We start from the raw sequence: 21,622 nt of genomic DNA, 5'->3' as shown, positions 1-21,622 counted from the left end.
TGAACAGAAAGTGAAAGACGAAACTTCCAAGTGTAAATGATCTGATGGGGTACATGTGTGGTTTGTGTGTGCGGCTTTCGGGGGCCAGGGGGCATCACGGTAGCGCGAAAATGGGGGAAAACTGCCCCGCTTTAGAAAACGTCTTATTTTTGCCAGGTACCACGTAATATCAATGAGATCTAATATTCCCCCCTTTTTTTCTAATTAAAAGGAAAAAAATATCGAACCTGAAAAGTCCTTTTATTCGGCCGGGTAAATACAGGTAAGACCTGGAGCATTATTTGCGCTGAAGTTCCCTTTTTTCTACTACACTCCGTTCCTGGTCAATGCACTAATTGTAATTTTAATAAAATTAGTACAAAGTCCAGGTCTTTTAAAAAACTCCAGGGCTGCCTCTGTGGTAAGATGGCGCCTCTCTAAGACCTGCCTCTTCTTAGTGATGAGGAAAAGGCCATAAATCCGTTGTTGTTTATGAAAATTTACAACTTTGCAATACAACTTTATGAGTTGTTCGGTTTTTCCATTGGTCGTTGTCGGTCATGTGGATGGTAACCGTGAACATGAACTTTTTTATAATTTCCCTTGCGAGAATAGAGCCGCATTCTTTTGCTGAGCTCTGTCCTGCTTCGGATCTCTCTGGCTTTCAATCCCCATTTCATTTGTTCTTTGTAAGGCAATAGTGAACAAAGTGTGCTGAGGTTCGGCATAAGCAGCCGCCTAGAACACAGATCCGGGATGGCAATTTCCAGTTCCCCCGCTGGAAGGTGTGGCATATTGGATTCAAAGCACTGGCGTGGCAGATTTTCAACTTGCAACCTGGCTAATTTCCTGCTTCTTCTGGCACCAAAAGGAGGGCGATTCGTCTCCTGTGCAGCCAAAGCGACAGCTGTCAAAGTCGCAGGGGCTCCTGTGAGCCAGAACCTAAAAGGTGAGAAATGTATATGACACTACTGTAAGCAGGGAAAAATGGTTTAATACGTTTAAATATTAGACATGTGCAATTAAACCAAATGGAAATGTTACCGGCCAAAAATAGAGATGGCTGCAGCTCAGCTGATTTTAACTTAGTCAGTGCATGCAAAAATATGCCTAAATAAAATGTTTGTTTTATGTGATTTAGCAAGGAAGAGGTGGATTTATATTTTTTTTTCACGAAGTTGATTTCTTTTTGCCTTAGGCAGGGGTATGTTGTGACGTACAGGTTATTTTCTAATAATTCAGTTTTACAGCATCAGTGGAGGGGATATTTTTTTTCCCAGCACTGGGGAAAAGAAAGTGATATCCCCAAACATTTTTTAATATTAATTCGCAGTATTAACCCATTATCTTAAATTTCATTTGCGGTTGAAGAAATTTAGATGTGATTTTTTTTTTACTATTTCATTAAAAAAAAAAAAGGAAAACAACAGCCAAACAGCACAATGTCTCCTAGCTTCTCTGCCATGTCCGGGAGGTTATTTCTAGACGTGGGGAAACGGCGCAAATGTGGCTTAGATTTTCTTTATCAGATCGAGCGCTGCCTGCATAAATGCCTTGCCCCGCCGTGGGTCCGCGCTGCCGGCGGTTCGCGGCGTGGGCAGCTTGCGCGCCTCGGGTGCGCGGAGCGGGCTTGGCGGCGGCTGAACCCATTTCAGCGCCGGAGACGGAGCTTTCCCCCCTCCTTTCTCTCCTTGTTGTGACTGTTACGGTGCGGCGCTGGGGCGGGGGAGCGGCGGCCGGCGGGCCGGTGCCCCGCGGTGTGCGCCGGCGGGAGGCAGCGAGGACCCGGGGACGGCGCCCCCGGGACCCCCCGCCGCTGCCGCCCGGCTCCGCTCCCGCCTCCTCACGGCGAAAGAGCGGCTCGGAAGGCTTTAAACGGCGGCCTCGGCTCCGGCTGTGCCGCCGGGCTGATAAAGCGCTGCATTTGCATTGCATTGCGGTATCCGCCGGACTGGAGCTGCAGTGAGCGCCGATTATTTATTGCGGTGGCGGGTGCTCAGTGCTGCCACGGCGTGGCGGGACGGCGCAGGCGGGCGCCGAGCCGAGCGGCCCCCGCAGCCCCTGGAACAGCAGCGCTGGCAGCCTGCGCTGCTCGGGGGAGCCCAAATAAAAGACCAAGAGGGGAAAAAAAAATAATGCGACCTACCTTCTTCTGTGGGAGTATCGGAGCTCGCCCCCGGGCAAAATATTCCGGCAGGACCGGCTCTACCCACTCCCCTTTCCCTCCGATTCTAGCTCGGTGTGTGTCAACTACAAGTTACCACGGTGGGAGCCGGCTGGGGAGGACCCGCCCGCGTCCCCCCGGCCGGGCTCTCTGTACCCCGCCAGTCTAAACAACGGTCCGCCTTGCCCAAACTGTTTGGATTAGGAGCTATTAGTTAAAGGTTGGTTTTGATGACGCTGGCGAGCACGAGAATGATTTGAAAGTGGTTTTTATATACGAAGAGAAGGAGGCTTTTAAGCTTAAGAGGGTAACTACTCCCGCACCTGTATCCGAAAGTGGCTGGGGTCGCGGAAGCGTTTGCGGCGGGAGGAGGAAGGCGGAATGTTCTGTGGAGGAGGTGCTGGGGGTGCGTGGCATTACGAAAACAAATAAACGGGGTATGAAATACACAGGTACCGCGAAGTGTGACTTTGTTGCGGTGGCAAAATGCAGCGACTGGCTTTCTTTCTGCTTTCCAGAGTGGGGGCGGGAATGGTGAAGGAGAACTGCTGTGAAATGTGTCCAGGCCGGACATTTCCTCGGCAGACTTGGGGGGCAGCAGATTATTGTGATTCGGGGTTTTCTGGGGTAGGGGGAGGAGCGGAAAGGACGCCTCAATGTGACTGAAGCAGAGATTGCGGTGCAGATTGCTTGGCTGTCAGTGTAACTACTCGAACACGACCCAGTCAGGCAAACGTGCAGATTTCATTCCTTTTCGTGTTATGGGATCGGCGAATAAATATTTTCGCTGCCTGCGATCGGGCTTTCACAACTTGGTTTGGACGCAAACAGTAACTTGAAAAACGGGAAAGAAACAAAAAGAAATAGAGGGGGGCAAAATCAGACTGTAACCCATGCTACAAAATGTAAATGGAACTAAGCCTGGAACGGTTTTTATTTTAAATTTTGTTTTGGTTTTTTGTGTGATGGATTCAAACAAAAGATCGTCTGCCCACAACTTTTTGGAAGTAAGGCCGGTGGGGTTTGTTTGTCCCGAGTATTCTTTTTTTCGTGGTGCGTTTTCGTTCTGACTTACTGGCGAAAATATGCTCTTTTAAAAGCCTTTTCGCATTTAGCATGCTGTGTATGAGTGCTTGCTTGCTGGTGTTTCCTCCTTTTTAAACTTTATTCTCACCGAGTAAAAAACCCTTATTTTTCCGGAGAAATCTGCTTTTCAGGAAATACATGTTTCTGAAATGACCTCTCAAAGCATGCAGCTAGTGAGCTGTAATTCTACCAGGTGTGTTTGTTGATTAGCTGGGCTGAAGAGGTTAAGGAAGTTGAAAAAAAACCCGAAGGCAATCAACATCTGAATGTGAAAGTCCAGCTGAGACTGCCAACAATACAAACTATTGTGGAGCGATGTTTTAACTCACTACTGTTTTATAGGTATCGTAATGTGCCCCCGGAAATGAGACAAATAGTCTCCCAACAACAACAAAACTCTCCTTTGAAAGCTGCTTTAGGAAACGCTGCTCGTACGAATGTCACTTTACGTGACAGAGCGCGTTTAAAATTGGTCTATTCAATCTGTTGTAATGGGCAGGGATTATGAGTAAACACATATTGGAATGAACAACCCTATGTTATCTGCAGGAACTGCAGGGTTACGGCTGAATTAAACCCGCATCAGCGAATTTCATCAGAACAGTTACTGTCCGAGCCCTGGGCCAAGAATTATATTTCCGCTATGGGGTAACTGCCATATTGAAAAATGAAGGTGGAAATGTTTGTTTCGTGTATTGTTCTTCCCCTCTTAAAGACACAAATCCACATTTAATCAAATTATCCCGAGCAACAACGAAACCGATTGGCTTCCGCTGACTCACTAGAGGGGTTGTATTAATTAGGAATAGTCCTACTGGCTCGTTTCTGAATTTGAATGTTTGATACTCTCGGCTCTACTCTGGCGGGAGGAGGGTAGACTTGGGGAGAACAGACACATGGAACTTCATCTGGGCTGCCGGGGGGCGCCGGGAGCCCATGCGGCTCTTCCCCAGGCCTCCTCGGGCACTTGGTGCAAATCAAAAATCCCACTCCCCAGGAGGCCACCGCCCCAACCTCCTAATTATGGGGATGTTCATTAAGATACGAGGCCTCTTCCACTGCAGGACGCGTTAGCCTCTCTCACAAAAGCTGGATTCGGCGCTAGGGCGGGCTCCCTGAGCTCCGAAGGGAAGCCTTAGTGGAGGGGCAATTTTCGACTGAATGGATAAATAAATACGTTTTAGAATAGCTTTAAAATTCTTGGATGCAGTTGTGGCATCGCGACGGCAAAATAGAGAGAGGCCGGGTCCCCCCCTCGCTCCCCAGGCTGCGCGGCGCTCCGCTCCCCCTTTCACGTGCTCCCTCCGCTCCAAAGTTTCCCTTCGCAGCATCCTCCACCGCCGTCTGCTGCCCTCCCTCCTCCTTCCCTCCGCCGGAGGGCCGGGGGCGGCTCGCCCACCCTTCCCACGGGGTTGCGCGACTCCCTCGTCGTGGGGCCTCCAACTTTTAAGGGCGCCCCCCTCCCCACCCCTCCGGCAGCCGGGGGGGTGTCCCCGCTGCCCGCTCCCGCACCGCCCGCGCTGCCGGGAATTATCGCCGCTCCTGTTGTTATTATTATTATTATTACTGGATTATTTTCCCGCACGGGGGCGGTGCCGCGGCGGGGGCGCGGCCGGTGCCGCGGGCTGCGCGGGGGAGCGCGGCGGGCGCGGGGGGCGCGGGGCGGCGCGGCGGGGCCGGGGCTGCCGGTAAGTTGGCGGCGCGGTGGCGGCGGCCCCGGGGGAGCGGGCGCCGCGCGCGCTCCCATTGGCCGCCCCGCCGTCAGCTGCTCCTATTTTCTGCTGTCGCTTTTGGCGCTCGGCCATCCAGAAACAAACCACTTCGATGACTCCTAATAGTTATCGCCAGATGTACTAATACACAACAAATCACGGTCCGGGAGAGGGGGAGAGCAAATGAGTTCCTATTTTGTGAATCCCACTTTCCCGGGGAGCCTGCCCGGGGGCCAGGACTCCTTCCTCGGGCAGATCCCCCTGTACCCGGCGGGCTATGATGCTCTCAGGCATTTTCCGGCTTCGTACGGGGCAAGCAGCCTGCAGGACAAGACTTACACCTCACCTTGTTTCTACCAACAGTCCAACACCGTCATTGCTTGCAGTCGGGCTTCCTATGAGTACGGAGCCTCTTGTTTTTATTCGGACAAGGACATTAGTAGCGCCTCTCCTTCCGGCAGTGGCAAACAGAGGGGGCCCGGGGACTACCTGCACTTTTCTCCCGATCAACAGTACAAAACCAGCGGCGGCCAAGCCAAAATTATAAATGACGAAGGCACCGACCGGAAGTACACGAGCCCTGTTTACCCCTGGATGCAGCGGATGAACTCCTGCGCTGGTAAGGCATCTCGGTGCAGTCAAGGGCGGAGAGGGGAGGAAAAGGAAAAGTTTCTTTTTTTTTTTTTTTTTTTTTTTTTTTTTTTTTGGCTAGATAAAGTCCAGATTGCTGGAGAAACACGGTTCCTGCAGGGCAATATGTAACATGAAACCTTCGCAGGTTTAGACCTGGCCTGGCACGTTGGCACCCAGGGAATGGTGGCCAAGATCCCAGTATGTAGGTTTACTGGTGAAAGTTACAGGGGAATCCTTGGAAAGTAGGGGGTAAAAAAATTAAAAGGAACAAAGCACTTTTATCACTCTCTTAAAGCCATTCCAAAGCCTCTGCTCTGCTTCTTCATTGTCAGAGAGCGATGCATGGAATATGCCCTCTGTACTGAGGATCCAAGGCATTTGTGGTACATTCCTCCTCGCCCCCCTCCCCCAGCTCATTAGCCTGTGAGTATTGGATATTGAGAGCACGTTTCTGGGGCCGTGGGCGCACTTCCATGGCATCGCGAATTTTTTCAGACTTAGGAGTGAACTTCACATAATTGAACTATTCCGTACAGGAGTGGTGCTGGGGGAATGGGGGGTGGGGGTGGAGTGGGAGGGTTGTACTGGAGTGACATTTATTTTTTATAATCCCAAATTTAAACGTTTACTTCAAGTGTTCGCTAATGACTCGCCTTCTCTCCCATCCTCCCGAGTTTATGTTTGCCGCAGGCTAGGTCTCACTCCTTTTTTTGAAAATTAAACTTTTAGCAAGACCATTCCGATGCTGCTTTGCATTCAAGAGCAATAAATTCCGGAGCAAATGGCAAAACGCTCTTCTATGATCTTTAGCTGATGTCTATAATTATACTTAGAGACCTTATGCAGTCCCAGCCATGGCAATGGCTGTGTGTTTGTGTCAACACAGCCACATGTGCGTGCACACACACACGCACAGAACATGCGTGAGGCTTCCCGGGTAGCACACGTGTGCCTGTGCCTGTGTGTGCGCACAGGCTCCCAGCGCGCACAGAGCAGCCTCTGCCCAGCGACTCGCACCGTGCTACCTCCTGCACCTTCCCCAGGTCCACCTTAAAGCCTCTTTGTATCCCACTTACCCCGTAAGCGCACTGCACATCTGCATTTACAGCTCGTCAGGCAGGAGAAAAGGAAAAGAGAATAAAAAAAAAAAAAAAAGAAAGAAAGAAAGAAAAAAAGCCCCCAGGAAACCAGAGCAGCTTCCCCCACTCCCCGTGATTGTGCCTGCAAAAGGAGGCAGAATATACTAATCGCTCTTTCTGGTCTGAAATCAGTGGGCCCTGTCCAATGCGATCGTTTTGTCTTTACTTCTACAGGTACAGTATATGGAACACATGGGAGACGAGGGAGGCAAACTTACACCAGATACCAAACGCTAGAGTTAGAGAAGGAATTTCATTTTAACAGATACTTAACCCGAAGACGACGTATTGAGATTGCAAACGCTCTCTGCCTTACTGAACGCCAGATTAAAATATGGTTTCAAAACAGGCGGATGAAATGGAAAAAGGAAAACAAATTCATAAATTCCACACAGCCCAGCAGCGAAGAAACAGAGGAAAAGTCAGGGGAGTAGAACCACGTTTAATAAACGCTACCAGGCCTTTCCTTAGCGCTTACTACTACTATTATTATTATTATTTACCTTGTGTTCCTTCTGCTACTGAAATCCTATAGGTTTGTCACAGTCTATTAATCCCCAAAAGGCTTGGTTAAAAGATGTATATTTGCAATCATCTGTGACTTACTCTAATATATGTGGAAGCCCCAGCTTTCGAGCTACAGGCATGTATGTATGTAACAACCTTCCTAAAGCATATATGGCGTCGGTTAAAGCATTAGAGAATTGGCCCAGAATTTTAAATGTTTGAGATTAGCATCTCAAATGGGTGAGTGGGTGGGTGTCCCTGGTGTGCTTGTGTGAGAAAAGATAAGCAAATTATTTTTATCTTTTTTTTTTAATTAGAAATGCTTATATTGTAGAAAGACAAGAGATTTTAGAAAATATTTGGTTTGTGTTTTTGCTAGCTCCCGTTACGGCGGGCCATCTCGTTATTCTGTGTTTGGGAGTTTATGATCCACAGGGGAGAAAAAAGTTTTAGTTATGTATAAGATATTTAAATAGCAAAAGGAAGAAAATTTCTTTCAAAAAATGTGTATAAATCCCTGTGTATAAACTTTCAGTTAAAGCAAAGATGAATTGCAGGGAGTTTTTTTTTTAATGCCGTTAAACTGCTTAGTCTGCACTATAGAATTAAAGTAAAAACTCGGCGTTAAACTTCAGGGGAAGCGAGGGAAGAGGTTTCGAAGCGGGCAATTTTCTGTGGCTCCCGTTGAGCTTACGCTAAGGTTTTGGTGAGCTCAGCTCTGCACTGAAGGGGCTTTGAATTATGGACTACATTTCTTGGAGCTTCGTGAGCTTAGATCGATCTTTTTTCCTTTTATCTTTCTTTCTTTCTCTCTTTCTTTCTTCCTTCCTTCCTTCCTCCCTTCCTTCCTCTCCTTCTTATTTGAAGAAAAGGTCTTATTAACTTGGGGATTTTCTTTCCTGCTTCTGCGGTATCTTAATTCACATTCGCATTACTTAGCACTGGAAAAAATAAATTGGTACTTTGAAGAAAAATAGCTGCCATAAAATGCTTCCACTTCGAGATTTGTAAAAGTAAAATAAGCACAGAAAAAATAGTGATTAATATATATGTTATATCTCTCTATATTATATTGCGTGTGCATGAGTGTGCATGTGAAGCTGTGTACAAATGCACTTGTATACGCATCGAGGCTCTTTTGTTTGGAAGGCAGCACAATTTGGGCTGCCACTCTTAAGTGTTTTAAAAGCCAAATCTGGAGAATATAATGCAAAATGGCTACCACCGCATTTAGAGGATTTTTTTCTCTCCGAGAGGCGATGAAATAACGGCAGCCGTAAAGTCGCCTGGAATCTGACCCCCTAGTTGGAAAAAACGCTGCACGATACTCATCTTTAATAGATATCTGCCATTTCACATCGGTAGGACCCGGCTGCCTCTCGAAAGCTCCGGCACGGGAATAAGTGTGGGAGAAATTACAAATCTATGTATATATATGTAGAAGGGACATAAGCCTTGCCAGCACCCGAGAACGGATCGTATAGGATTTGTGAACCGGTGTAAAAAAGCCCCCGCACGGAGGAGAAGGCAGGCACAAAGCGGAGCGCTCTCTGCACACCCGGCTCGGAGGAGCAATGCCCGCCAGCCCCGCAGCCTCAACGCCGGTGCCGGTGCCGGTGGCGGCGGCGGCGAGCCCTGCTCCGCTCCGCGCCTCTCCGCGCCGCTCCGCGCCACCGTCGGGGGCCGTCACCCCGGGCCGACCCCGCGGAGCCGGCGCCATCCCCCGCGCCGCCAGCGGGTGGCGCTGGAGGCCGGCGGACGGGCGGGCGGCGGCGGCGGCGGCGCGCACGGGAGGCGCGCCCCGGGCCGCCCGCGCCCTCCCAGCTCCCCCACCAGTGCACGAGTTTACCTCTAGAGGTCATCAGGCAGGATTTACGACTGGACAACAAAAGCACGTGATGTGAAGCCGTACCCCATATTTGGGTGCCTACGTAGGAGGGAACCAAGTACATGTCCCAGTCATTTCCATAATTCATCATAAATTGTGCAAGGGTGCTATAGACGCACAAAACGACCAAGAGCCACAAATCAAGCACACATATCAAAAAACAAATGAGCTCTTATTTTGTAAACTCATTTTGCGGTCGCTATCCAAATGGCCCGGACTACCAGTTACATAATTATGGAGATCACAGCTCGGTGAGCGAGCAATACAGGGACTCCGCCAGCATGCACTCCGGCAGGTACGGATACGGCTACAATGGCATGGACCTCAGCGTCGGGCGCTCTGCTTCCACTCACTTTGGTGCCAATGAGAGACCCCGCAGTTACCCGGCCAACACCACCTCTGCCTCGACAGAGCCCAGGTACAACCAGCCCGCGACGTCTTCCCACTCGCCTCCCCCTGACCCTCTGCCCTGCACCGCCGTGGCCGGTTCGCCTGTCAGCGAGAGTCACCACGGGGTGAAAAACTCCCTCGCCAACTCCACCAGCACTTCGTCCAATTCCAGCAGCAACACGCACATCAGCAGAGACGGGGTTGGCACCTCGTCTGGGACTGAGGAAGACACTCCAGCAAGCAGCGAGCAGGCAAGTGCCCCGACCGACCAAAGCACAGCCCAGCCTTCACAGCCCCAGATCTACCCCTGGATGCGAAAACTGCACATAAGTCATGGTAAAGCAAATACCCTGTTCTTTCTTTATTTCTCTGGAGGAAAAGGAGGATTTAATGTAAACCGGGTGGCTGTGCCGAGCAAGGTCGGGGAGAGGGGGAGAGGAGGGCGTGAGAGCGGGCAGTGTCCCCGCACACCACAACTCTGCTCGCAGGGAAGCACGCTCCCTTCCCTGGGCGAGTCCCCCCGAAAGGAAAAAACCCCTCTCGGCCCCGAAAACACCGCCCGCCTGGCTCCCAGCGCCGGCGGGGGGAGTAGAAGGCGCCTTGCCGAAGGGAGATCGGGAGCAGAGGCTGCTCCCGGCTCTCCTCTGAATGGGGGATCTTCCAGTGGGAACGGCGCGGCTGACCCCATTTATTTTGCTTAGACATATTAAAAAGAGAATAGGGAAGGGCGAGAAGGGCAGTTTTCACTGCTGGGAAGCCGTGGGGGAGGGGGCAGGGCGAGTCGCCCCAAACTCGGGGTAGAGGGCTCGAGGGGCAAAGCGGGGGAGCGAAGCAACTTTCAGCCCCGGGTACCTGCCCTGCCCTCGCTGCTGGGAGAGCGGCCGGAGGCTCGCTGCCTCCCGAGCCTTCCCCAGCTCAGCCGTGGGAAAGGGCTGCACGCTTCAGCTTTGCTCTCTCAGCTCTGAAAACCCAGCTATCAGCAGAGACATCCTCCAAATCAGCTTATCTGGGGGAGGCATGGGGGAGAACTAACCTTATTAAAAAATTAAAAAAAAAAAGGAACTGAAAAAAATAAAATTAGAAAAAATCGAATCGCAAATCCAAGCGAAAACTTACCGAGACTACCAAATCCCCCTCCCCCAAGCCTTTCCTAAGAGGGGCTGGAGGGGGAAACTTGTTGAGCGTTTATCCAAACCAGAAACAAAACCAAAGCAGGACTGAGAATAACGGTCCTGGTTGCTGGTAGCTGCAATGAGACACGAAGGCTCCGAGAGGCTGCTGAGAATCTAAATCATGTACTTTTCTCTTCCAGACAACATAGGGGGACCAGAAGGGAAAAGGGCTCGGACTGCTTACACCCGCTATCAGACCTTGGAGCTCGAAAAGGAATTTCACTTCAATAGATACCTGACCCGCAGAAGAAGGATTGAAATAGCACATGCTCTTTGCCTCTCAGAGAGACAAATAAAGATCTGGTTCCAAAACAGGAGAATGAAATGGAAAAAGGATAATAAGCTGAAAAGTATGAGCATGGCAGCTGCAGGAGGGGCATTCCGTCCCTAAGCGTTTGATCAATTAAAAGTACTGAGCAGTATTAGCTGACCCTGCGTCGTCTCATGTCAGTACTAAGTTGACTTTCTAAAACTTCCTTGTGTTACTTCTGTGAAGAAACCCTGTTCTTGTCGCCCTTATTCATCTTTTAATCATGAGCCTGTTTATTACCATTCTCTCGCGTGTATAAGTAGATCTGCTTTTATCGTACATTTCTTTGTCTTGAATGGCTTTGTCTTGAAAAAAATAATAGATGTTTTAACTTATTTATATGAAGCAAGCTGTGTTACTTGAAGTAACTGTTAAAACAAAACAAAACTAAACAAAAAAGAACAAAAAGGAAAAAAAATGAAGTTAAAAAAAAAAGGAGAGAGAGAAAGGAAACCCTCCCCCGGTTTAGTACAAATGTTATGTGTTGCACTCAACCTGCTTAACTGTGCATGTGTGGTCAAGTGTTAATGTCTGTATAGCTCCAAGCTGTTAAAAATATTTTTATTCAAACTACCTATATAATTCCTGTGTAATTAATGCTGTTGTAGAGGTGAAATGATGAAATCAACTGAACTTGTCCTACGTGTAGTGAATAGTGAATCTGTGACGAAAACTGTGATTCCAAGCAGTATGTCCTTGCTGTGCCTTTGTATATGACTCTTTGCACGAACTCTTAGAAGTGGCTCTTATTAAGCGCAGCTTCTGTGATGTATGTTTTTTGTGAACAAAGTTACAAATATAGTCAAAGTCTGGCTGTTTGAGCAAACTGTGATCAGCTTTTTTTTTTTTTAATTATTATTATTATTATTTGTTTTTAAAAAAACCTGACTGGAAATCAACAAAAAAATAAACTTTCTATTGTAAAGTTTTTGTGATCTGATTTGTGCAAAGCAAGAAGTTGTGCTTCCTGATTTGCCTCTGAAAAAGAAAAAAAATTAGCCCGTGCAGAGTTTGTTGTAATATTTTACCTGGCTCCTGCTGCACGTTGCATATGGTGGATGCTGCAATTGTCCGCTACCAGTATTTTTAATTGAAAGTTTGACCATAAGTTCTTCCTTACTTGTTTCTCGCTAGGTGGAAAGCTGCATCGCAGGACCACAATCAACACCCTTTGTGGCTGAATCAACTGTTAACTGTTTGCTGATGGTTGAAATTAAAAAAAAAAACCACAAAAAAAAAAAAAAACCCAAAAAAACCCAAACCACAACCCAAACCCCAAAACATGTGCTTTGTTAAAATACGCTGCGAACTCCAGGGTGTGTTTACATCGCTCTAGAATTTCTCCTGTGGTTTCATTAAGTATATTTTAGGACAGCCATGTCCAAGCCCTCTGCGCCTATTAGTAATCCTCTCTAGCCACATTCCCACTCTTCACCCTTTAAAGATTTTTGGTTTTCTTCGCTAGAATTAGTTTGCTATAAACGTAATGTTACTTACCCCATCAGAGCTTGAATGGTTAACTCTTCTGAGCTTCTAAGAGCAACTAAAGATTTGCACATTTACTGACTGGTTACATTGATGCCTTCCCTTAAAAGTTATAAAACAGTAAACTTTATAAGCCCCAGTTCCGGCTATATGACATTTGGGTGCCAAATGAATAGGGTTTTGTCTATGAATTAGATCGTAAAATCATCCATAGCACAGACAGATAGGCTCACTGGCTATAAAAAGTCACGTGGTGCCATTAAAGTAAGTTTTATGGTTTTGGGGAGTTGACATCCAACATTATATACCACATAACATATAATCTCACTGACGCTGGACTTCATTTGACTCTTTTGCAGGCTACGTGTGCCTCCTGGCCATTCAAATTGTCAGGTTTAGGGACAGAAGTATCCAAACCACAAGTTCTCAGTACTATGTGAAAAATGGCTCCTTGCAAGTCAAAGGTAAGTTTTGTGCACAAGTTCCTTAAAGTTTATTTGTACAGTGGGGAAGCCGAGGCTCCTGCTCGCTCTCGCTGCCTCTCGCCTCTCTCTTTCTTTCTCTTTCTCTTTCCCTTCCTCTCCGCCTGGAGGTTTTCAGGACGGTCCCACCGAGCCCGAGAGGCAGGATCAAGCACTAATGATCCAGGTTGCGCTGCAAATACCTCCCCCCATCCCTTCACTCGCAGCAGCTAGCTCTCTATTTTAACGATCAAATCAAAGTAAACCACAATAAGCGACTTTGGCAGAGATGGATTTTGGGGCCTAGCTTTAATCACTTTGACTACCGCAGAAGATAATTACTTCCTTTGCTCCAATAGACTCTCCACGTTTGGAGAGGTTTTGTTTAGCAAAGAGTAGTTACTGCAGGCGATTAAAAAAGGGGAGAAACAAAATAGATTGGGCTTGATATTATCTGGGCAGTATCTTATGGAGGCATGATAGAGTTGGAGGCGTGATGATATGGTAATAATCTTTGGATTGGTGAAATATGTTGCACATCAGAGCCAGTATTAAAATGGCACAGACTGTACTGGAGTGCTTAGATACATATTTTCTGCATTGGGTTGTGCAGAAAGCTTTAGCTGTGTGTGTATGTACATCTGTGAGTGCGTAGTGTGTTTTGGGGATGCGCATTTATAACGCTGCTGTAACTTTTTCCCGGTTCTACACGTAACTGCATAAATAGAAATGTATTTAAATTATATTCATGTGTGCCTGCATGTACAAATCAGTTTGTACTTCTCTGTAAAGCCGTGCAGATGCATATATGTGTCTAATATTGGTGTATTCATGTACACAAAGGGTGTGTACGTGTGTACACATATATACGTTCCTGTGACTTTTTTTTTTTTTTTTAAGCGAACCAATTGACTGTAACTTGTAGCATTAATACAAGAGACTACAGGTCATTAGAGTGCTGCAAATTATGAAATACGGGCTTGGTTTATGGAAGATTGTAAATATCCCCCTAGCTCTGCTCTCTCCCTTTCTGCCTTATATTGCTGGCTGCCATTGTGGGGTAGGCCCCAGCTGCGTGTTTACTTCAACATTCTTTTTATTTAAGTGGACTGTTCTCACTAGAGTGTGATTACTCAGCAATAAACTTTATGGCCGGATTTAACTTCAGTCTTTGAATTTCCAGGACTTGAATGAAAGGGTGAAAGGAACTCTATCTTTCTCTGGGTAACATTAAGGCCTGATCCTTATCCTCAGAGCTGTTACTTTGGCGAGTGATCTCGGGGGGTATAAACAGACTAGTCAGGGGCTATGGTAGAATTCTGAGAATTGCCTATTATCTATCTATCTATCTATCTATCTATCTATCTATCTATCTATCTATCTATCTATCTATCTATCTATCTATCTATCTCTCCAAACCAGCGGTGGGTATCTCTTTCTCTGCACAGGTTTGGAGTAACATTGATTCAGCAGATTGCATTGTTTTCTTTTATGTGTCATAAAGTCGGGTTTGCAAAAGAATGGAGTGGTTTGATGTGAGAGAGAGATGGGCTTTGTTTTATTTCGCTAGTGCTATGCCATTTGAATGTTGTGGTTTAGGCTGGTTTGGCTGCTGTGAGCGAAAATGGGAGAAAGACGCAGGGTTTTAGGAGGGTAAGGTTGTTGCGTACCTCTGCAAGGTCTGCATATTGCTGACTGATCCCTATTTTTAATTTATTTGTCTTTAAAGAAATGGTAGTATCTAAGGTAGGTTCCTCCCAAAGAGCTCAGTTTTAAAAGCATTTAATATTTTAAGTCAACCCTTGCAGAAGATAAATAGAGTCTGATGCCTTTGTGTCTGTCGATCCTTCCTGTCAGCACTAAACAAACACATCTGCATATATTTCATATTTAAAAAATGAGAAAGGCTTTAAAAGAGCATATCCAAATACACATTTGAAAATCATTTCCTTTTAAACAGCTGGAGATTTTATAGTACTCTAGTTGACACATTTTCGTCAATAGGAATACCAGAAAGTTGTATATGATAGGCGTGTATTATATTATACTATATGCCATAAAATTTTATAGTTTGAGGCAAGGCATGAAAAACCCTTAAAAGTTTGGTCTTCATTTATATATAGGTCGTTTTCCAAGGAAAACCCTTTGCTTGTAGACGGGAATTATACCAGACACAAACAGCTCATGATTACTCAGTATTTAACAACACTGCCCTATTTGAATTAACTGGCTAATATACAAGCACGCACGGACGCCCGTTGGACTAATATTTTAGGATCCTGGATATCATCCTGGATTGTAATTTTTCATTGCTTAGAGTGAAAAGATTCGCTACTGTGTATTTTCCACATTTTTGAAGGTGGCTTCTGGACCATATCCCACACAAAACAATGTACAGTCGTTCAAGAACTATGGAAAAGAAAAATATCCCTAGGTCCAGAAGCATATGAACCCGCCTGTACTGCAAAAAAAAACTAGCAACAAAAGAAAGTTAGCTGGAAATCACAACTTCGCCCTGTTTCTGGCCCTGCCCTGTATTAAGCATCACAGTTGAAACCATTCAAACACAGAAATGCGTTAAGATTTCCTAATACGCTTTGAAATTTGAAATTCAAACGAGCCCAGACAGCCGAACTCTGCGAAAGTAGTCCCAGGTCCGAATTGTTTTCCGAGGGAAAATGTCATGGGAAATTATACCTGGGAATCAGGAGAGAGGTTTTATCTGCACACCTTATTTTTCTGATTAGTTTAGGGGATTAATAAGTGCAAGTTTTTTTCTATTTTAGGAATGGCACGTTGCGTTCTGCGATTTGAAATACAGTTTACTTAACCATTTGAAAGAAATACTTGCGTGTATTGTCTCATGTCTAAGTGTAAAACCGATTAAAGGTTAGGCAGCTCTCTTAATGTGTGGAACTGGTGACTTTGCAAGACTTAACTTTCTCTAAACTAGGAGTGTAACAATCCGATGGAAAATCATCCGTAAATTACAGCTCTACAGCCTTGTCTAAACCATGCAAATGCCCTAATTTCAGAACAAGGAAATTGTTATTCTGCCGTTTCCTTGCATGTAATAAGTGTGTATCCGTGGAAAGGTGACAATAGAGGAGTTTGCAATTTGCTCCATGGGAAATTGAATGGAACCGATCATGAGGGGGGAGATCAGGAGGTTTCGATTTCTAACGCTGAATACGGGAGCAATGCATTTTCCCTCCCCGTAAATACAGATTTGACGCATTTAATGCAGACACAAGTAAATCTCCTGACCAAGTTAAGATGTCGTTGGCTTTCTCAGTCCTTTCTGTTTCTGCCCTCAAAATCTCCCGGATTTGAGGCTAGGGTTACTAGCTAGAGCGGAAAACCACAGTTCCCACAATCTTCTGGTCATCTTTGAAGATATTATCCCTTTCAAATTAAAGCATCTTCACTAATGTCTCTCTGTAAGGCAAATACTCATGGACCACCCCGGTCACATGTTCCTGTAGCTATGCGCACAAACAATTTCAAATCTGACACAGAGATCGTGTAAAATTTGCATGGATTTTGCCTTATAACACGCAAAAGGAATCTTTTCTATATCCCCTCCCCCCAAAAAATGTCTTTTCAATAATAATATTTGCTATGAAGGTTATTGGGTAATTATTGCAATTTTGTGGAACAGTCCTTGCTTGAGGTGAAGTCTGTCTCCGGATAATAAATGGCAGCCCGTGCAGTTCACTGCCAGGTTAAGTAAATGCAGAAAAGATAAATCTGCACACCCTAGGAATCACCAGCAGAGCTCGCTTTAGACCAAGTTCACAGTCAACTCGTTTGCCTAGACAAGGCTTTGCAAACAATTAGACTTGTTTCTTTATGTTTAAATCAAGGAGAAATGACTAAAACCCTTCAGCAGAGAGCTGCAGCTTTTCCCCCAACGCTCGTCGTTCCATTCCTTCCAACCTCACGCCCGGAACTTACCCAGCAATTCACCTGCAATTGTAACCATTTAGCGCCTTTGAGTAACAGGCTTCCCTCCAACGCTGCCGAAAGGCTGTGCAAACTGATCTAACAGCATTTTACAAAGCTGAGAGATTAAGGAAAAGAAAAAAACAATTAAAAATGCGAAAGTATCCGATTTCTCAGCAGCAAGAAAAAGGAAAAAAAAAGCAACAATAAAAAAGAGAGCCCTTAGAAAGCTGGGGGAAACAAGCAGAAGTATTGAAACAAACAGTGCGAGTCTCTTACTCCTAAAAGAAGCTGCATAGCTTTTGTATATCTTTGTGGTTAAGGGCGTTACAACTGCAGGTCAAAAAGTTGAGGGTCAAAAGTTTACGTTTTGCACCACTCTTAGTCATTCGCCCAGACAGAGTTTGATGTCAATGTTATAGCCGAGATCTTGACTATCAGCACAAAAGATAAAATAGCTTTGAGTTACGTGTGTATCACAGTATGGACTCCAGGTGAACCCTACTGGCTGAATGACCTCAATTACCAAGGAAAGGATAGAAAATTCCTCTTTTCAAGAGTAATACACGTTGTATTTCATCTTGAATTATCAGCCACATTTGTGTCTGAATATCTCGGGTCCAGCCGCGGCAGGTAAACACGCGTGTTACCCCCACAGAAGCCACTGATGTTGCCTCCTCCAAAAGTCAGGTAGCAAAATGCCTCACCCTTGTTTATTATATAATAACCTGCTCTAAGAGGTTTAATGTTAAGCCTTCTCACTTTGCAAAATGGCAGGAAGATAAGATAGGAGCGAAGCTATTAACGCGTGTATCGATCCTAGCCGCGTCTTTGTTTTTGCTCTCATTTCTGTAGCGACCGCTAAACTGTGCTTAAACAGGACATGCCGGAGATAATACGGGCTATATGTTTGGTCCGAAGGAGCTCGTTTAAAATGCGGAGCCGTGGAGCCGTGGTGCGATACCCATGGAAAATATTACGGAGAAGCTGGCGCCCTGTGCCTCTCCGTGATTTGGAGGGTTCTCACAGCCTTCTGGAATTACCCGAGGCGGCAGTTCCCAGCGAAATTGGGAGTAGGACGCGTTGTTTTTCCTCTCGCCACCCACCCCTCTTCACCCTTCCAAGAAAAAGTTTAGTGGAATTTCTTAGCGCGGAGAGATTCCCACATTGCTGGGATTTTTTTGTTCTCAGTGCCGCCTCTGAGTAAAAGCTTTAGCTCCTTGGTTAGACGTGTCTGCAGGGAGAACTAGCCAATATTGCTCAAGCAATTTCATTTTGGAGGACATCATCGCAGGCGGGATTCAGCTTGAAATTTTAATGCTAAGGGGTCGGTGGAAGAGGGAAAGGATACTCGAATATAGCCATAATCAGACCTGAAAGGTGTGGAGGAGGCGACAGTGCGACAAGGAAATCCGAGAAAGAGCGCACCTCACCCCCAGCCACGCATTGCTGCCTTTCCACCCCCAAGGCAGCAGCCTACACCGGCCTCTGTGTAACTGGTACGCGTGAATTATTTGCCAGAGACACAGCTGGATCGTGGCAGGCGAGCGCTGTATCTTGGGAACAAGTACGCGAGAGGTTAGATATCAGATTAGCCAAAGTGATTATCGGAGATTGTGCCTAAAGTACCTGCTGAAGCCTGGAAAGTGTGTAATGCAAGTGTTTGCTCGGCGTGTAGACGCTGTTCACAAGTTGTTGCTGCTGCTCACTTGTAGCGAGCCCTGGCACTGCACGTTTAGGGAGCCTGCCCGCTCTGGAGATAGTATATAACCTTTCACATCCGGACTATTTATTTGGTGTAAGAGCGAAGCCTGATAACAAGCTAAAAACCGTAGCCAAATATCTATTTTGTTAGAGAATAGCAGGCGGATTGTTTCCAAGAATAACAATGCGTCTTTGATATACCCAGAATGAAAGCTGTTACTATAACCGGCTTACTCAAGAGTAGGTGACAGAAATCCATTTACTTCCTCACTAAAACAATTAGTGGTCCGAATTCCATATTTTAAATCTGGTTTAGAATAAAAATATCAATGAGAATAATTTCAAAGAAGTTGAAACAGCGACTTACATAAATATTGACTCTTTTCAATTATTGTTTAAATTTTTCCCCCTTCCCCCGGTTCCAAAAAAAAAAGACAACAAGCTAGAACAGGACAGTTCAGTTAATAATTTGAGACGAACTCTTTCTGTCCTTTCACTCTCTGCATTCAGCACGCTGCTCTCTGGCGTGGAAGGTCTGCTCAAAAGACCATTCATTTAAAATCCGGGCACAAATCACATTTTACGTGTGTTTATTTAAGCGCACCAGGACAGGGTGAGCAAACCCCGCCAACAACCCCGTTGTTAAGAGGAGCCCCAGTGCCAGGGAAACCATTGCTTTTATCAAATGCTGAACTTGGGGCAAAAATGCCAATATTGCCCCGGCAGTACCCATCGGGAAGGACGCTCTCATCCACGGAGGCAGGAGCAGCCTCGGGGCTGTATCATTCCCAGGAACAAAGAAAGGAATACAGTCGATACATTCCATAACGTTTACATTTTCCCTCGATTTTTTTCTTATTTTTCCCTTAGAAGAAGTGACCTGGGCAAAGCACCCTGCTATCTAAAAGACACTGTTATAGACCTTTTAGAAAAACTAAGTCCAAGGCCGAGGTGAACTTCAGGTCACCGCGTCTAACAAATATGAAAATGTCGCCTGGTGAAGGGCACGCCTTGTTATTTAACAAAGACTGTCAATGTGTAAGATTAATAAGAAACAAAATGCACACGGTGTCACTTTTCGGTCACTTTGAAACTTGGGACAGCCTCGCATTCAAGAGGGGAAAGCTGGGACTAAATATATTCAAAATGGTTCAAATCAAAGTCAAACCAGGCTGCTAGTGCGATTCTTCCTCCTCCTACCGCTCTCGGTGGAGGATGCCCGGCACGGCAAGAGGTTGACTTGAATTATTATTATTATTATTATTATTATTATTATTATTATTATTATTATTATTACACTACTACTACTACTACTACTATTATTATTATTGCCGTTGTTATTATTATTTTCTCTTTCGTGGTAATTATGTTTTAGCTGCGTATGTGGAGGGTAACAGGAATGCTTGCCTGTTTCACAAGAAAAAGAGGGATCCCCTTTTTCTCCCTCTTTCGGTATGTATTGAGTTGCTTTTTCTTGGTGCATGAAAATTTACTCTCTCCCTCTCAACTTAATTCCAGTGCTGTCCCCATCCCATTCTCGGCCAGCCTTGGCCAGGAAACTCTCGCTTCTTTATTAATTGATGGAAGTCTCCTTCTCCAGTGAAATCGAGCCTTTAGTCCTTCTGGAAAAATAAGGGAGCTGGCCTATTTTATCCTATCCTTTTCTTTCTTTGAGAACTTAGGGTGATGGTACAAGTTTGTTAAAGGGAAGTACTGGGGGAAAAAAGGGTTTGAGATTGTTTATTACAGCCATAAATCTTGCAGTAAAATGTCGAAATGGCCGTGTGCAAGATAACACTTGGTGGTCTTGGCTGGGTTCTTGTTTATGATAACAAAACCAGAAAGACACGGAACAGGCCTTTTGGAGGTCCTGCCTCAGCACATCTTCACAGACTAAGAGAACCACACGAAAAAGCCAGACTTGAGCTGGGCAGCTCAGGTCACCTTGCAGATTTACACTCGTATACAAAATTGAGTCCTTCTCTCTGTAACCAAGCGCCAGAGCCCTCCTGTAGGAAAGGGCACGGTGAAACTTTGAGATCTAATCACAGTAAATAATATGAAGCAGAGCCCGGTCAACTCTCCCAATGTAGCGCTGATCTTACAAACCGAGACAACACTTCTCGTTGTGTTTTACTGTGGCGTGGGAACACGGCAGCCCGCTGTAGTGCTCCGGCCATAGAGCCTCAGGACTTATGCCGAGGATAATATTTACGATACCCCAGTGTAATTCATCTGGTGCTAGCCGGCAGGTATTTGTATGTATGCGTCTCTGTGTGTGCATGTATCTCTTTATACCGGGGAAATGCTGTCGTGGTGGATTTCGGCGGTCTTTTATTTTTAACAGTCATGTAGATGGGAGCTTTTTTTTTCTTTTAGGAATTGGGTTTGCTGTTGTTTTGTTGTTTGGAATATAAATAAAACAATCTCCCCTTTTCTATCAAATGTGTGCTGTTGAGCAGTTGCGGCCGTCTCTGTGTGTAACCGCGTGTGTGTAACCGCATTTCCTCTCCACGCAGAGTAAATACAGAAACTTATCTATTACTCTAGTTAAAGTTCCATAGATGCGTTGTTGGAAATGAGTAAGTAAATGTGTTTTAACTCTCTTTACAAATTAGACATTCGATAGTAGGAGGAAATGAGTGATTGTTTAGATAAGTACCCCAGTATACCCAAGTGCTGGAAATGTTCTAACATATTACAAGCCGCATGCAATGTGCGCGCCTATGTGTCTGTGGATAAAATATAAATCGATACGCTGTGTGTCTTGTTAGATAGAATATATATTCAAATAGAATTTTATTGCATGTATCCATTATCTATTAAACTGCAAAAGACAATAATCTGAATTTAAACCAGGGTAACTGTTAGTGTAATATCTTTAGGAAGGCAAGATCTAAACTGTATCATATTTATGCTTGATATATTAGAAGGATTTTCCCATACCAGCAGATGAGATTTAGCCACTCAGCAATTATATTCTCTAAGGGTGTGGTAAATATTTCTATCTGTTTATACTCTTTCCTGTACAGATGAAAAAATAATCT

The 21,622-nt window shown here is 45.6% G+C and overlaps 3 protein-coding genes across 5 annotated transcripts in view; all 3 read left to right on the top strand.

Annotated features, from left to right (window-relative positions):
• Positions 1-605: 605 nt before the first annotated feature.
• HOXA3 (homeobox A3) overlaps positions 606-21,622 on the top strand; it is a 45,570-nt gene continuing 24,553 nt past the window's right edge. The window contains exons 1-3 of one of the 3 annotated variants that reach the window (XM_030968891.1): positions 606-928; positions 12,825-12,929; positions 19,951-20,112. In XM_030968891.1, the coding sequence (XP_030824751.1) occupies positions 736-928; positions 12,825-12,929; positions 19,951-20,060 (408 nt within the window). In that variant the 5' untranslated portion in view covers positions 606-735 and the 3' untranslated portion in view covers positions 20,061-20,112. Of the gene's footprint in view, positions 929-12,824; positions 12,930-19,950; positions 20,113-21,622 lie in introns of those variants that run through there. The other 2 variants (XM_030968822.1, XM_030968847.1) reach the window with 2 other exon arrangements.
• Positions 4,951-7,372, top strand: HOXA6 (homeobox A6). The gene is made up of 2 exons (XM_030968929.1): positions 4,951-5,560; positions 6,888-7,372. Exons 1-2 carry the CDS (start codon positions 5,125-5,127, stop codon positions 7,145-7,147), a joined length of 696 nt encoding a protein of 231 aa, XP_030824789.1. The 5' UTR covers positions 4,951-5,124; the 3' UTR covers positions 7,148-7,372.
• On the top strand, positions 9,050-11,357 carry HOXA5 (homeobox A5). The gene is made up of 2 exons (XM_030968916.1): positions 9,050-9,834; positions 10,811-11,357. The coding sequence occupies exons 1-2, from the start codon at positions 9,273-9,275 to the stop codon at positions 11,059-11,061; spliced, it is 813 nt and encodes a 270-aa protein (XP_030824776.1). The 5' UTR covers positions 9,050-9,272; the 3' UTR covers positions 11,062-11,357.

The sequence above is a fragment of the Camarhynchus parvulus genome, chromosome 2, assembly GCF_901933205.1.
Source record: "Camarhynchus parvulus chromosome 2, STF_HiC, whole genome shotgun sequence".
Lineage (NCBI taxonomy): Eukaryota > Metazoa > Chordata > Aves > Passeriformes > Thraupidae > Camarhynchus > Camarhynchus parvulus.
Note: the sequence above shows the minus strand (reverse complement) of the source record. Positions and strands in the feature narration are given on the sequence as shown.

Excerpts from the sequence above, each read along its gene's own strand:
- HOXA5 (XM_030968916.1), top strand. The coding sequence starts at position 9,273 with ATGAGCTCTTATTTTGTAAACTCATTTTGCGGTCGCTATCCAAATGGC. Across the intron at positions 9,835-10,810 it reads AAAACTGCACATAAGTCATG|ACAACATAGGGGGACCAGAA; the intron begins GTAAAGCAAATA and ends TTTCTCTTCCAG.
- HOXA6 (XM_030968929.1), top strand. The coding sequence starts at position 5,125 with ATGAGTTCCTATTTTGTGAATCCCACTTTCCCGGGGAGCCTGCCCGGG. Across the intron at positions 5,561-6,887 it reads GCGGATGAACTCCTGCGCTG|GTACAGTATATGGAACACAT; the intron begins GTAAGGCATCTC and ends TTACTTCTACAG.